The 14,181-nt window shown below is 46.6% G+C and overlaps 1 protein-coding gene across 2 annotated transcripts in view; it reads right to left on the reverse strand.

Annotated features, from left to right (window-relative positions):
* Nucleotides 1–14,181, reverse strand: part of LOC102573864 (ALK receptor tyrosine kinase) — a 438,013-nt gene that overhangs the window by 268,280 nt on the left and 155,552 nt on the right. For both annotated transcript variants that reach the window (XM_059717199.1, XM_059717197.1), the window contains one exon: nucleotides 2,831–2,995. In XM_059717199.1, coding sequence (XP_059573182.1) covers nucleotides 2,831–2,995 — 165 coding nt within the window. The remainder of the gene's footprint in view (nucleotides 1–2,830; nucleotides 2,996–14,181) is intronic.

The following is a 14,181-nucleotide window of genomic DNA, read 5'->3' on the forward strand; positions in this document are numbered from 1 at the left end:
GGACCAGAAGCACTTCCGGTCCACTTCCAGGTCTGCCAAGGAGCGTGCAGGACCCCACCCCCATGGCCCCTGGCTCAGTGATTGGCTGCAGGGGGGCCCTGGGTGCCCCCCCAGACCCAGGAGGCAACAGTTGCTGACCTGGGAGGGGGCACAGGGGGGCCCCCAGTGCGTTCCTTGGTGGACCTGGATGCGGACCGGAAGTGCTTCTGGTCCACTTTCAGGTCTGCTGCCAAGTGCGCTGGGGAGCCCCCCATGCTTCTGTGGGACACTCCATGCACCACAGCATCACAGTGATCAGAGCCCCTGCTACCTTGAGGTATGTAGAAAAAACATTTAAAGCTGTGTCTATGCCTGAGTCACCGAACCTTTTCGAATCAATTCGGAGGGTTCCGATTCTATTCGGAGAGATTAAAGGGACCTCTGATGTGATTCAGATTTGGAGATTTGGCCACTGAATCAGGTTGAATTTCCACTGAATCGAATCAGGGACTGACCTTTGACAGCCCCCGGAATACCCAGTCCCTCAGAACTGCAGAAGCAGGAGTCCAGGCACCTGCCCCCTTCCCTTATGATTTTTGATTCACAACCCCCCTCACACACTGTGAGTTTGGTAGGTGGGCAGATGTGCCTTTAATGCTAAATACTCATCAAATATTGGCCAAGGGAAAACTGAGCTGCTTGGTCAATGTGATTGACTGATTCATTGTTAATTGCTCCTCACTTGGGAGGTGAGCAGTACCAGAGCAACCAGTTGCCCCACTGATGTTGGGAGGGGAGAGGGGAGGAACTGTGTAGTGTGTGGTGGACTGATCAGACACTAGACACAAAAAGCTTGGTGTCCACATATAACACTGAACAAATTTGCAAATAAATGGTTAAAAAATAAAACACAAACAAGCCCTGATGATCCGGGCATACTTTGAAACATTGCAGGAGGTTTAAACTGTTCTAAATGAGCTTGTATGTCTGGACCCTTGCAGTTTAAATCACATGTAAAACAATCTAAGTGCTACGTGTGCCCACATCCTGAGGAACCTTTCCCCCAATTCCGTTGAAACCATGATATTCCTAGTAAAATTTTCCAGTTGGATTTGTTGCTAGTTTGACCCTTTCAGCAGAGGATTCCTGGACAGCTCCAGGTCCTCGTTCATTCAAGGCTTTTGTCCCCAGCCCTTCCTGCCTGGATGTCCTTCCAGTGTGGGATCTCCTGTCAGATGTTTTCACAGAGCCACCACACTTCTCATTCTAATCCTTCTTTAGACCCCACTCTGCTGGGATTTCAATGTAATTAGACGTAGCCAGCCTACTTGAGACAAGTGTTCTTATTATTCCTATCCTTCCTTCTCCTCCTCCTCCTGACTGCCGCTTCTTTCCTGTTTTTTCTGTAATCCAATTAAAGACAAGAGGCAAGGAACATGAGCTTCCTCTTCCTACTTGACTGTAGTGTCCATAGTATACTCTGCCCCTGATCTAGAGAGGGAAGCTAATTAATTTGGGTATGTCATCAACCTCGCTGTTTACACTTACTCACATGATAAATCTCACTCAGGTCAGTGGGTTTATCTGTATGAGTAAGGCTGTAGTAACAGGCCCTGAAGATGATATACAATAGATGTTTCTGTGAAAAGCACATGGCTATAGCTGTGTCTCTACTTCTTGGAAGGAGGCTGCAGAAGAAACTGTTCTTGACATGTCGTTTGTTTGAAAGTGGATTTGCCCCTTCTTTACTCTTCTTTTTGCAGTTCCAGACCCTCAAATACCCTCTTGTCCTTTAGTATGAGTACTTATCAAGCAAGTATGTACAACATCTGAAGAGGGTCAGAGTTTCTTTCCACCCTCCAATAATTAAATTGGCAGTAGTGCATGTCTGTAAATTCTCAGACACTTAATGTGAACAAAGTATGCTGCTATTATAAGGTTTGATTCAAGGGTAAAAATCACCATCCAGAAGGGAAAAAAACCCCATGCTTTTACTTCAAAAGAGCAAAAAACCCAATGTTTACATTCGTTATTTTTCATACTTCCAGATCTCTTTTATGATAATGCCAAAGCTTAGTGCGCCTTTTCTCTTGACATTCATTAAGACTCTTAAATCCTGGATTGAAGGAAACTGTCTGGCCAGACTTTCTGATAAAGCAACTGTACCCCAATGTTTTTGAAGCAAGGAAAAGCTAAGCAGAACTTTTAAATCTCATTCTTGGTCCTTCCATTCCCAGAGTGAGATTAAGCAACTCCTATAATTTCCCTGAGTCACAGTTTACCCAGCATTGTCATGTAGCAGGTTCAGTCCATTGAGTCAGCAGCCACTTTAACAAAGAGGTTTCTTTATTCATGCCAATAGCACTCAGACATCCCTGAGACTCCTCTTGGCTTTCTCTCAAAGCGACATTAATTCCTAGCTATATGTATAACAATGATATCATGGAAGGGAATAGAGTGACAGTCTACTCTAACCCTTAAATGTATATGTATATAGTCCTCACAAGCATGACATGGAGCTGGATTATCAATATACATTTAATTATAAAGCCTCTGAGAAAAGGTTCCATAGAGGTGCAGTGTTATTGTAGTTCATAGACAATACCAATGCCCAGTCTGGTTCAGGTTTTGTACAATATCATAGTTGGTTGGAATCCACTCCCCTTCTGCTTCCTGCATGTTCAGTGTTTCTGGACTCCTATTGAAGCAGAACACATCATAGGCTGAGCAACTCCCACAAGGCTTTTTGCCACAGCCAAACTGTTGCAGCTGTCCTTTTGTATTCTAGAGGGTGCAATGTCTAATGGTATGCCATTACACCGAGAAGATTAAATACACCTGCTCATCTTACCTCTTGATGAATCCTCAGAGTAATCTCTTTCTGGTACACCCGAAAGGTTTAGCTGGGAAATCTCCTCTGCACTCACTCTCTGCCAAGCCTGGTTGTTGCTTTCCTTATCTTTCAAAGGAGGAGAGTATTCCAGCTCACAAGATGATTCAAAGTTGCAGTCAAATACTGTAACAGGACAACAGACACAATACATGCAAGGTTAATACAAACCACTGTTCCCCCTTCTGATTGGTCATATTTCTTACATGAATGAAGACTGTTATCATTTACATTTTTCCTTGTGTTTTCTCCATATCCAGGTAACAAAGGGTATTGGGGGAAGCCAGATCAGACCAAATGACAGACAGGAGTTTCTTCAGACTGGCCTGCACTCAAAAGGCACATTGAGGATGCAACAACAAGCAAGCCAAATTCCAGGAAAGACTAGAAGCTATTCAACTTCCACAATGTGGGGACAATGGAGAGGAAAAACACCAAAAACTTAAAAAAAAGACAGGGTTTATCTAAAACAGGGGTGTCAAACCAGTTTGGCTCCTCAGGCTGGATTGAAACTGTGGAGCTTTTCAAGGGTCAGCTCTGGACAAACCTCCGGCCGCAGGGCAAACAGCAGCAGCAGCAGGGGACCACAGGGGATAACACAGCCATCATTTGCTCCTGCCACTGAAATGCATCTTCAACAGGGCTCTGTACCCCAGATTTCTGCAGCAGGCCCTTTCCATACTCATTTTGCTCCCTAATTCCTGGCCTCTCCACGAGCCAGATCTGGTCCATGAGCCACTTGTTCGATAACCCTGATCTAGAGAATGGACAACGTATAGATCAGCAATTGGGGGAAAATGTGATACAGAGCTTGTTGATTCAAATTAAATTCAAGTCACTGCAGTCTCAAAGCTACTTAGTGACTTATGCATTGGTAGTCTTGGTCCAACTCTTCAAGGACAAACTTCTGTGACACAAACCAGAATCCCAGCTGGTAAACAAAACATAATGGCTCATGGAAGATGAAATAAATCATTCACTCCTGGAAACATGCTTTAGAACTGGAGGAACAACATGTGCAGCAGTCAAGGCTTTATCTGCAGCTGCAAGTTTCCTCGATGGCAGAACTTCAGCCCCCAGGGGGTCACCAGCCACCACCTTTCATCAACACAAATTCTTTGAGACAGATTTCTCTACCAACAACCAGCACTACTAGTGCAAGGTGAGATTTCCTTTTCCAAGTACAACAATTACATCATATTTAAGATAGTGATGGATTTGCCCAAGATAAATAAATTCCACCCATAATAATACTGCAAGTTCTTAGTGCCACATTCCATTTTTTTTTCATTAATTGCCTCAAGCACATTTGCTTCCACAGCCTTAGCTTGTGGCTGACAACTACACATTCAAAGTCAGTCCTGTGCTTCTAAATTACTTAAATAAAGCCAACACTTAAGGTCTTTTGGAGAAGGCTCCTGCTCTCAGGAGGCTTCCTTTAATATTCACACCATCCTGCCACTGTTATGAGATTAAAACAAATAATTTGAGTTGACATTAAAAAAATATCTCAGCTAGTTTGACTAAGCTTCAATTACGTTCTCTATTACGAATCTCATTTCTTTCTAGTCTGCATGGATTTATTTAGTTCAGCCTATTCTCCTGGCAGGATCACATCTTTTAATCCTAAGGTTAATACTGTTGCCCTCTCTCTTTACTTTTCCCGATAATTCACCTTTTTAATAACAAACTGGAATGAGCAAGGTCTAGAGTTTTTTTTTGAGGGGGGGGGGGGTTGGTTTACATTCTACTTTCTTAATCATGTATTTTATCACTCTCTTGGCATTTCTAACTGCTCTATCACATCATAGAGGCCATATAATGTAATGAATCCATGACCATGCACAACAAGGCAATAACAAGGATAGAACTTACATTCCCCCTACTTTGAATGAATAGGGGCTGTAACCTCTAGGATAATCTGCTAGTCATATAAATTTTATGACATGGTGGAGAAGACTTTGGTCCACTTGGCAGAGGACAGTAGTACACCATGCTACCCAGCTTATTACAATGCTGCAACCACATTGCAGCTTTTTTTGTTTCTATTTTCCACTCCTCAGGCTTTATTAAAAATCTGTAGAGTGAAGGAGGCTATTAAGTTTTGTGCCAATACACAAAGGAACAGACAAAGAGCCAAAATACCTAATTTAATATTAGTCAGCAGATGTTGTAGTGAAAGCAGAGACTTAAAAGAATGTAACTGTGAGAAGAAAAAGGGAACTTTGCCTCAGCTCGGCAAGCTGGTTCCGAGCTCTTACTCTTTAGTCAGTCCAATACTATTTGTTATTAAAGGTGCACATCTGGTGCCCACCAGAGTTTCCACAGGCACCATATATCTTACTATGAGGGATCACTAGAATCCCTGAGTAGAACCCAGGCTTCTCTGTGTTACATGTATTGTGCAGGCAGATTGCAAGATCCCTGCCCTGGCAATTTTAAAGTTCGAGTCCTTAAAGGGTTTTGCATAAGTTTTAAACTTACATATGCCTAAACCTACCAAATGTGCAATAGGACTTCTCACGTCTGTTAAGTTACCAACCTGTAACAGGGGGACAGACAGTCATGGGGTAGGAGCCCAGTTGTGGATGACTAGCTGGTAGTTAAAAAGTCCAAGGGGAGACTATTTTTGAATGCATGAAGGACTCCTAAGGGGCCAAAGCCCAACTGCATGGCAGCATACACTCCAATCCTCTTACATTACCCTTCAGAAATGTTCCAGTCTTAGGCCTAAATCTGGAACAAAAATGCAAGCAGTAAACATGACAAACAATAGAAAGATGTGGGTGACACTTATAATCACAAAGCTACAGAAGTTGCTTACGTAGGCATGCCTTTGTGCATTGTACAGAAAACCATCTATTTTTATTCCCCATGACCCATCATTTACATCAGAAATCCCCTTTTACACAAATGTGCAGCTTGCCTGACAAATGCAGAAACTGCCAATAGAAGGAAAAACATTTTTGACTCAGTTAAAAAAACAACAACACAACAACCCAAAACAAACTCAAAAACACAACAACAACTACATTCTCAACTTGGAGACCAAAATACACCCTGGGATTGCCATTGGCTTTTCCCTGAATGCCTTCAGTGGTCAGGAATTGAGACCAATACAATGCAAAAAGTGAAAAGCTGAGGCTTGGGAGGAGGCATGACAAGAAGATTACACTCATTGTGGCCCACTCCTCCCATTGTCCCTTCTCAAGCCTTCATCACAGGCCTCTGCTCTGCTGACAGTACCAACCTTTCATCTCCCATTTGTTAGATACTGCTTAAAAATGCCCTTGAGCATAAGAACTGCTCCCTGTTAACATTCACAAAACCATTGCCGCATTCTCCTTCATCACTTCTTAAAACCATATTTTGCCTGCAAAAAACTTGATAGCTGGTGGCCAGAGACTTCTCTTTAACATGGCACTGTGTTTGGACTCTAAGCTTCATAGAGCTGGACTTTGTTTTTTGATTGCATAGTAGAGGGGTGGCCAACCTGCAGCACACAAGTCACAAGTGGCATGGGTAATCTCTCTGTTTGGCACATGGCAGACTGGGGGTGGGGGACAGGCAGCAGCGGCAGATAGAAAATAGAGCCGCAGATTAGGCAGGGAGCACAGGATAGGGAACAGAAGCAGAGCAGCCAGTTGGGCAAGGAAAGGGGATCAGAGTGGCACTTGGGGAGTATGTGGGATGTCTGCCAACAAGATTGCCCCCCCTGGAATGGCACATAACAAAAATAGCCCCTGATCTCTAATTGGGGCACCTATTATTCACTGTAATATTACTTTCAGAACACAAGTAAATAATAGCCCAGATGCTCACTAATATGACCCCCAAGGGCAATTAGATCTGCCTACCTGCAGTGAAAATGTAAAGCATGGCAGAAGACAACAATGCTACTTCCCTAATTTTGTGTACAAAATGGTAACATACACCATTCTGCAGCGGTCTGGCTTAGCACAGCCCCTAAGAGCATTTCAAAATAGATCATTATTCCCTACAAAAGGCTTACATACCTCAAGAGTGTCTGTGATTTTCATTAAATCATTCAAATATATAGATGCAACCTACGTGACAGCCCCCATCAACTGAGTATTTGAACACTTAACAAAACCTAGTAAACATTATCACAACACCATCATGACCTAGGGCATTCCTATTTGTGGACAAACACAGATAAGTCATATGACTGCTGAAGGTTGCAAAGGAACACTGTTGCAGAGATGGGAATTGCCCCAAATCTCCCAAGTACCAAGCCAAGACAGTAACCCTTAAATCATCAATTCTCAATCTTTTTAGACTCAAGGCACCCATGGATAGACTCAAGACACTTCTGGATAGAATCAAGATGCCCCTCAGAAAATGCCAACTTTTAGGGTGAGATTATACATTGCAATTAGATGATATGAAGAGCACTTAAAACTTGACTGATCACACATTAAGGCTCACTAACAAGTGCCAAGTGCTCTTTTGGAGTCTTAAATTTACACCACTTCAGGCAAGGAGTATCTTTAAACTGTGTTACTTAGAGCTTAAGTTAAGTTAACTTCTGCATGTTTATCCGACAGAAAACCACTAATCTTCAGTCCTCCAATACTGTAGCAAGCACCCCACTCTATGAGTCTATGGTCTTGTCACCTGGGATAACCTGCCACATGCCAGAATGTGTGTGGCACAGGTGCTCCCCGGGGGACAAGTAGCAGTGGCACAAATGTCTGTGCTTATGTGGACACGGCTTATTTTGTGAATCATGTTCATACAATGGCACCACGGTTGAGAACCACTGCCCTAAGCCATCCTTCCACTGTAGGAAAGGTAACACTCAGTACACAATATAGCACAAATATTTTCACTATGCAGTATGCTTACACTTGATTACAAGCTGCTCTTGATTTATAAGAGTCTTTGTTTTAGTAACTGCTGTAAGATTACATACACCAGATTTGCAAGTGCAGGATTCTTAATAACATCTGAGAATCAGTTTCTGTCAGAATCACTTACTATCACAAAGTTACCAGTATGGTTTTAATGCATCTGCAACAGGTTTTTTGCCTTCCTTTCCTGAGCTGTGTCTTTCCACATTTAAATTTGACACCAAGTTCTTTGTATATTAAGCTGAGTAGAAAAAAAGTGAGCTGTTTGCTTTTGGAAGTTGAACAAAAGCCATCCTTTCCTTTTTAAAAAACAGCAGACACTGCAGGAAAAGTAATTAAATTTAATATAACCTGCAGAGTTTGGTTTATTCTTTTTTTGGTGGTGGCTTGAAGAAAAAAGAGTAGATTACTGAGCTTGAAGAACAGCTACTGTGCATAGTCAGTAGTTTTTTGCAATAAGAATTCCACAAAGATTTATATCCATGTGCATGAATTTATATTCTAGCTATAAGGCTCTATAGATCCTAAAGCTCCTATAGGAAATACAAGTTTCAATAAATCACAAAACTACTTTATAAATATGTTGTAGAAAGCAAAGATTTTTCTTCCAAAATCTTTTGCATCTGAATTCACTGGGTATTCAGACAGGCCAAGATGTAACAGATTGGGAATAAACTACTTATCATTATACTTTTAAATCAGAAATAAACAAACCTTTGTTGGAAAAAAAAAATGAACACCTAACAGATTTTGGTTGTCACCATCAAAAGATATTTTATTGATTTCTGCCTACGTAAGGAGGTGCCAACATACTGACTGTTGATTAGAAACATAAAGCATGTCATCTAATTGAGAAAGCTATAGAATTTGTATTTGATAAGTGGTTGTTAGGCCCTGTATACATTAAAAAACTTATAACAGCATAGCCATCATCAGTGTAATTACATTGCTGTAAACCCCTAATTTAAATCAACTACATCCATTTTACTGGGGCTGGCACAAGTCTTCTTCCACAGAAAGCTGAATCCCAAGAAGAACCCCTTAACAACAAGATCTACTGGAAAACATTCTTTAATGGGACCACAGGTACAAAGGCAGGCTTCAATTCACAGCCAAGCTTCGGTTTATCTATTCTGTTCAAGTCTGCTCCTTTTCTTTTTCAGTTCAAGTCACTTATCTGACCAGAGACTACATCAAAGAAGGTGTGGCTCCCTTTTTTGGAATTAAAAAGCCTTTGTTTTATAAAGAAGCAGAACCAGAAAATTAGGGTTAGGATTAGAGTTGGAAGGGACCTCAGGAAGGGGTCTAAATCCAACCCCCTGGCTCAAAGCAGGACAATTCAACTAGATCATCCCAGCCAAGGCTTTATCTACCTGGGTATTAAGAACCTCCAAGGATGGAGGTTCCACAACCTCTTTGGGTAACCTGTTTCAGTGCTTACTACCCTCCTGCTGAAAATGTTTTCCCTCATATCTAACCAAAACTTCCCTTGCTGCAACTTGAGACCATTGTTCCTTGTTCTGTCATCTGTCACCACTGAGAACAGTCCAGCTGCATCAACTTTCAAACCCCACTTCAGGTAGTTGAAGGATTCGATTTGGCCCAATTTGGTGGCCTAAAATCCAAATCCAAACTGAATCAGGGGACCAATTTAAAGCTCCGAATCAATTCAAAGCTCTGCGAATCTTCGGAAAAGATTTGGAGAGCTTTGATGATACAGGCAGTCCCTGGTGGCTGCAGCAGGGAGCTGCAGCTGACTTGGAGCTGGTAAGTACTAGGGGCAGCAGAGGGGGTGCTGGGGAAGGGGACCATGGGGGGACCCCTGCCAGCCCCACCCACAGGTTCCCTGCCCACCTCAGCTTGCTTTTTTAAAAAAAAGCCCTGGTGCTCACTAGGTGATGCTGGGCAGGGGGCAATCCCCACTGCCCCCCCCTGCCCCATGCTGCATCCCCCTGATCCCCAAGCCCACCCTTGTTACCCTTGGCCCCCAACATGGGTGCCTCACCCTGGCCAGTTCCAGCCCTTTAAGAAAAAAAAAAAAAAAAGCCAAGAAAAGCCCCGGGACTCACTGCTCCTGCAGCAGCCTTGGGGCTTTGAGGGGCTCATACAGAGAGCCCCCCACATGGCACGGGGCAGTGAGGGGCAACAAGGATCACCCCCTTCTGGCAGGAGCAGTGAGTCTGGGGGTTTTTTCGGGTTTTTTTTCATAAACAGCTGGAGCTGGCCTGGGCAGGGCACCCATGGGGTGGCTGGGGGAGCGGGGCGGGGGTCAGGAGGCTCATGGCAGAGCTGCCCATGGAGCATGGGGCAGCGGGGATCAACCCCTGACCCAGCAGCACCTGCTGAACCGGGGCTTTTTTTTTTTCCAAGTGCCGGGAGCTGATCCAGCCACTGCCAGGCTGGGAGAGGGGTGGGGGATGGGCCTGGCCATGGCTGATTCAGAGATTCGGCAGCAGCCAAATCTCTGAATCAGATTCAGCTGAATTGAATTGGGACAGCGATTTGAGTCACTGAATCGAATCACTGTCCCCCGAAATCAGCCAAATCTGAATCCAAAGCAAATACTAGCTGCTTCACACAGGCCTAGCTGCTGTTAAATCCTCCCTCAGTCTTCTCTTTTCCAAGCTAAATAAGCCCAGTTCCCTCAGCCTCTCCTCAGAAGTTATGTCCCTCAGCCCCCAAACCATTTCCATTTCCCTCTGCCGGCTTCTCTCCAATTTTCCCACATCCTTTCAGTAGTGGGGGAGGAGGGGTGCAAGACTGGACACAGTACTCCAGATGTGGCCTTGCCAGTGCTGAATAGAGGGGAAGAATCACTTCCCTCGATCTGTTGGCAGTGGTCTTACTAATGCAGCCTAGTATGCTGATACCCTTCTTGGCAACAAAGGCACACTGTTGGCTCATTTTTAGCTCACAGTCCGTTGTAAACCTGAGGTCCTTTTATGAAGAGCTGCTGCTTAGCCAGTCAGCCCCCAGCCTGTACTGGTTCATGGGATTGTTTCGTCTGAAGTGCAGGACTTTGCACTTGTCCTTGTTGAACGTCATGGGCAAGCCTGCACGTGCCTCTTGCAGTGTCTCAAATCCCTTTGAGATGCTACAAAAGAAGTATGTGTGGGAATAGGAAAAGGTTCCCCCCACGGCAAGTTTGCAGCGCGGGGGCAAAATTAGACCCCTGGATATCCAGGGGTCAACCCCCCCCCCCCAAAAAAAAAACAACAAAAAAACCCAGAGGCAACTGGAGGCTGTGTACTCCATGAAGATGCTCTGGCTGTCAGAGTGTCTCTGTGGTTGGCCCTCACCCTGGTGCTGAAGCACACTGCCCACCCGTGGAGGGCAGGCAGTGTGCCAGCAGCAGGGCTCCAGTGCCAGTAAGTAAGGGGTCAGGGGTGGCTGGAGAAGGGGGGAGAGGACCATGAGGGGCGACCCCTGCTGGCCCCACCCACTCCCCCAGCCCCTGATCCCTTCCCCACCTGGCCCCACCCCATGCCTGCCCCCCAAGCTCCCCCAATCCCTGCCCTGCCCAGCCCCATCCCCTGCCTGTCCCCCAATCCCTTCTCTGCCTGGCCCCATTCTCCAACTGCTCCCTAAACCCCCTGATCCCTTCCCCACCTGGCCCAGCCCCCCCAGCCCCCTGATCCATGCCCCCCCACCATTCCCACAATTAACCCCCCCCCCAAAAAACACTCCCCCCCAGCACTTACCACCAGTTCTAGCTGCCTGTCTGGGTTACTGGGGCCTCGCCTGCACAGCATGAGGCAGGGTGACAGCCCCAGAGGCCCCAGCCCGGGCCCTGCTGCCCCCCGCTCCCCTGTGCTGCTCTGGTGGGGGGGGGGGGGGCTCTGCCAGGAGGCCCTGGACCCCCCCAGCCCCTGCTTCTACCGTGAGTACAGGCTTTTATTTTTTATTTTGCTGGAGTCTGGGGTTGGGGGGGACAGCTATCAGGGGGCTGGAGGTGCACACGGGGGATGGGGATGGGGCCAGGTGGGGCAGCAATCGGGGGCTGGGGTGGGGCACATGGGCCCTGAAGGGTTCCCCTGTGGTAGTGGGGGTTGTAGCCCCTGGTGAGGGTCTCTAGCTATCCAAATTACTTTAACACTGTTAACACTAAATTTCTAGGCATCCAAATTGCTTTAACACTGTAGATATATCAATAAAACATGCCCAACTGATCACTGTCTCTCTGTCTCTCATTCTCTCTCTCTCTATATATAGTGGTCTTTTGTTTTAATCATGGAGGAACATGGATTTCAGGGTATTTTACAGAGTGATTTTGGGAATTTTTTTTAATCAGGGATTTTTCAGTTTTCCAATAGGGAACACCAGAATTCCTGCTAAGGAGGCCAGTGGCAGGACCCTGCCTGCTCAGAGCTGGCATCTTGGACCCAGTTGAAGGTGGCTGACCTCCTGGCCCCAATTGGCCAGAAGGACATGCTTTGACAGGTCAAAGCAGGCCACCACACCGGGAACATCTTCTGGGCAATAGCTCCCAAGATGGCCAGGCAGGAGGCACACGTGGCAGTAGCGCTGTACAGAGGCCAACCCTACAACTGCAGTTCACTGGCAGCTGGCCCAGAGGGGCAGGTGCCTCTACTGGCTCTGCAGTCTCCAACTGGGTCTGGCAGGTACACAGCAGATCACAGCCAGGCAGCAGCCCCCACTGCCAGACTGCTGCAGTGGGTAAAGGGTGCAGGGAACTCTCAGGGCTGCTTCAGCAGTCCAGCTGGCACAAGGCATAGTGTCCCCACCAATTTGCTGGGCCCCAGAAGCTCCTGAGAGCAAGTAGCCCTGAGCTATTTGCTGGGGCAGCTTTTTTTACTGCTAGGGACAGCACAGGTGCTGGCCCCAGGCTCTAGCTCCCCCTAGCTGCAGATCCGGGAGGAGCCAGGCAGGGTAATTTTGCCCCAAGTGGCACAATGTGCACCACAACAAAGTGCATGTCCAAGCATGTGCGCTGAGGCAAAAAGCCCCAGCTCAAACTTGCACCGCTTCGATTTGAGCTGCTGCAAGTACACATGCTTGCATGTGTGGACATGTCCCATGAGATTTCTTTTGGTCCAATCCTCTGATTTCTCTAAGTCTCTCTGAATCCTAGATCTACCCTCCAGCGTATCTACTATTTCCCCCAGTTGGTGTCATCTACAAACCTGCCGAGGGTGCACTCCATTCCATCTTCCAGGTCGTTGATGAAGACACTAAACAAAATGAGTCCCAAAAGCAACCCCTGAGGCACCCCAGTTGACACTGACTGCCAACTAGGCATTGAACTACTGATTACTGCCCTTTGATCCTGACGATCCTTCCAGTTTTCTATCCACCTGTAAAAGGGAGATTCTGTTACTTTAACTGTTACTTCTCCTGTTACTTTAAAAGGGAGAAACTGAAGCAGAAAGAGCCCCAGGCAGCTGAACAAGGGTTACCAGCAGAAAGGGAACAATAGCTGCCTAGGCAATGAGCTGCCCTTTAAGGTGAAAGGACACACCTGAAGCCAGTCAAGGGATCACCCAACTGGCAGGGGCAAGGGCAGGGGCAGGGCTTGGGAGGTATATAAGCCCAGGGGCTGAGCTGGGGCAGGCAGTCTGGCCCTGCAGGGGGAAGAGCTCTGAAGTAAGGGGACTGTTGTTGGGTGACTGGCAGGGATCCTGCTATGCCTATAAGCAGCAAGTAAGGTGCTAAGAGCTGGCAGGGGACTAGGACCCAAGATGGGTAGGAGTTCTGTTATACAGTCAGTGAGCTATGAGTATTAGTTTCAGCCAGAGGGCTTATGTTTTCATTTGATTCACTTGTGACTTGGGGTGGGACTATCAGAGTGGAGGAGGTCCCAGCAATAGCCTAGTAGGGTAGAGACAGGGCCAGGGAGCCCAGTGCCCAAAGAAGGCAGAAACAGGGCCAAGGAGCCCATGGCCCCTTGAGGGTGAGTTAGAGAGAGCCTGAAGCCAGGAGGGCTAAGGCCAGAGGTCAAGATGGGCAAGACCAGAGCCAGAGGCCCAAAGCCCAAGAGGGGTGAAGTCCAAGAGGGTGAAAACAGGGCTGGAAAGGGTGAGACTGAGGCTGGAGCCCAGAATTCAGGTCCAGCACTGTAGTTCTTAGGCTAAGGGGACCAGTGAGAGGAAAGGGGTGGAGGCTGAGCAAGCCAAGGCCTCAGTGAGGGTGTAGAGGCCCTGAGGGACAACTGTTAACATCTGCAAGTCATTGGCATGGGTACAGGGGAGGATGGTAGTCATGAACAGCCTCCAAGACAACAGGTGCCCTGGAGTCATGGACAGGCCTGGGAAGCCCACTGAGTGTGAGGACAGGAGTGGGACTAGTAGGGCCTGAAAGGGCTCCATTGACAGAAACAAGGACTAGGGCTTGCTCTAGGACCCTTGGGCAGCCTCCCTTTTGAAAAAAACACTAACTACATAAGGTGTAGCAGGTGGGAGAAGAGGGTGGGGACCTGAG

Source organism: Alligator mississippiensis, chromosome 1, assembly GCF_030867095.1.
Source record: "Alligator mississippiensis isolate rAllMis1 chromosome 1, rAllMis1, whole genome shotgun sequence".
NCBI classification, from domain to species: Eukaryota; Metazoa; Chordata; order Crocodylia; family Alligatoridae; genus Alligator; species Alligator mississippiensis.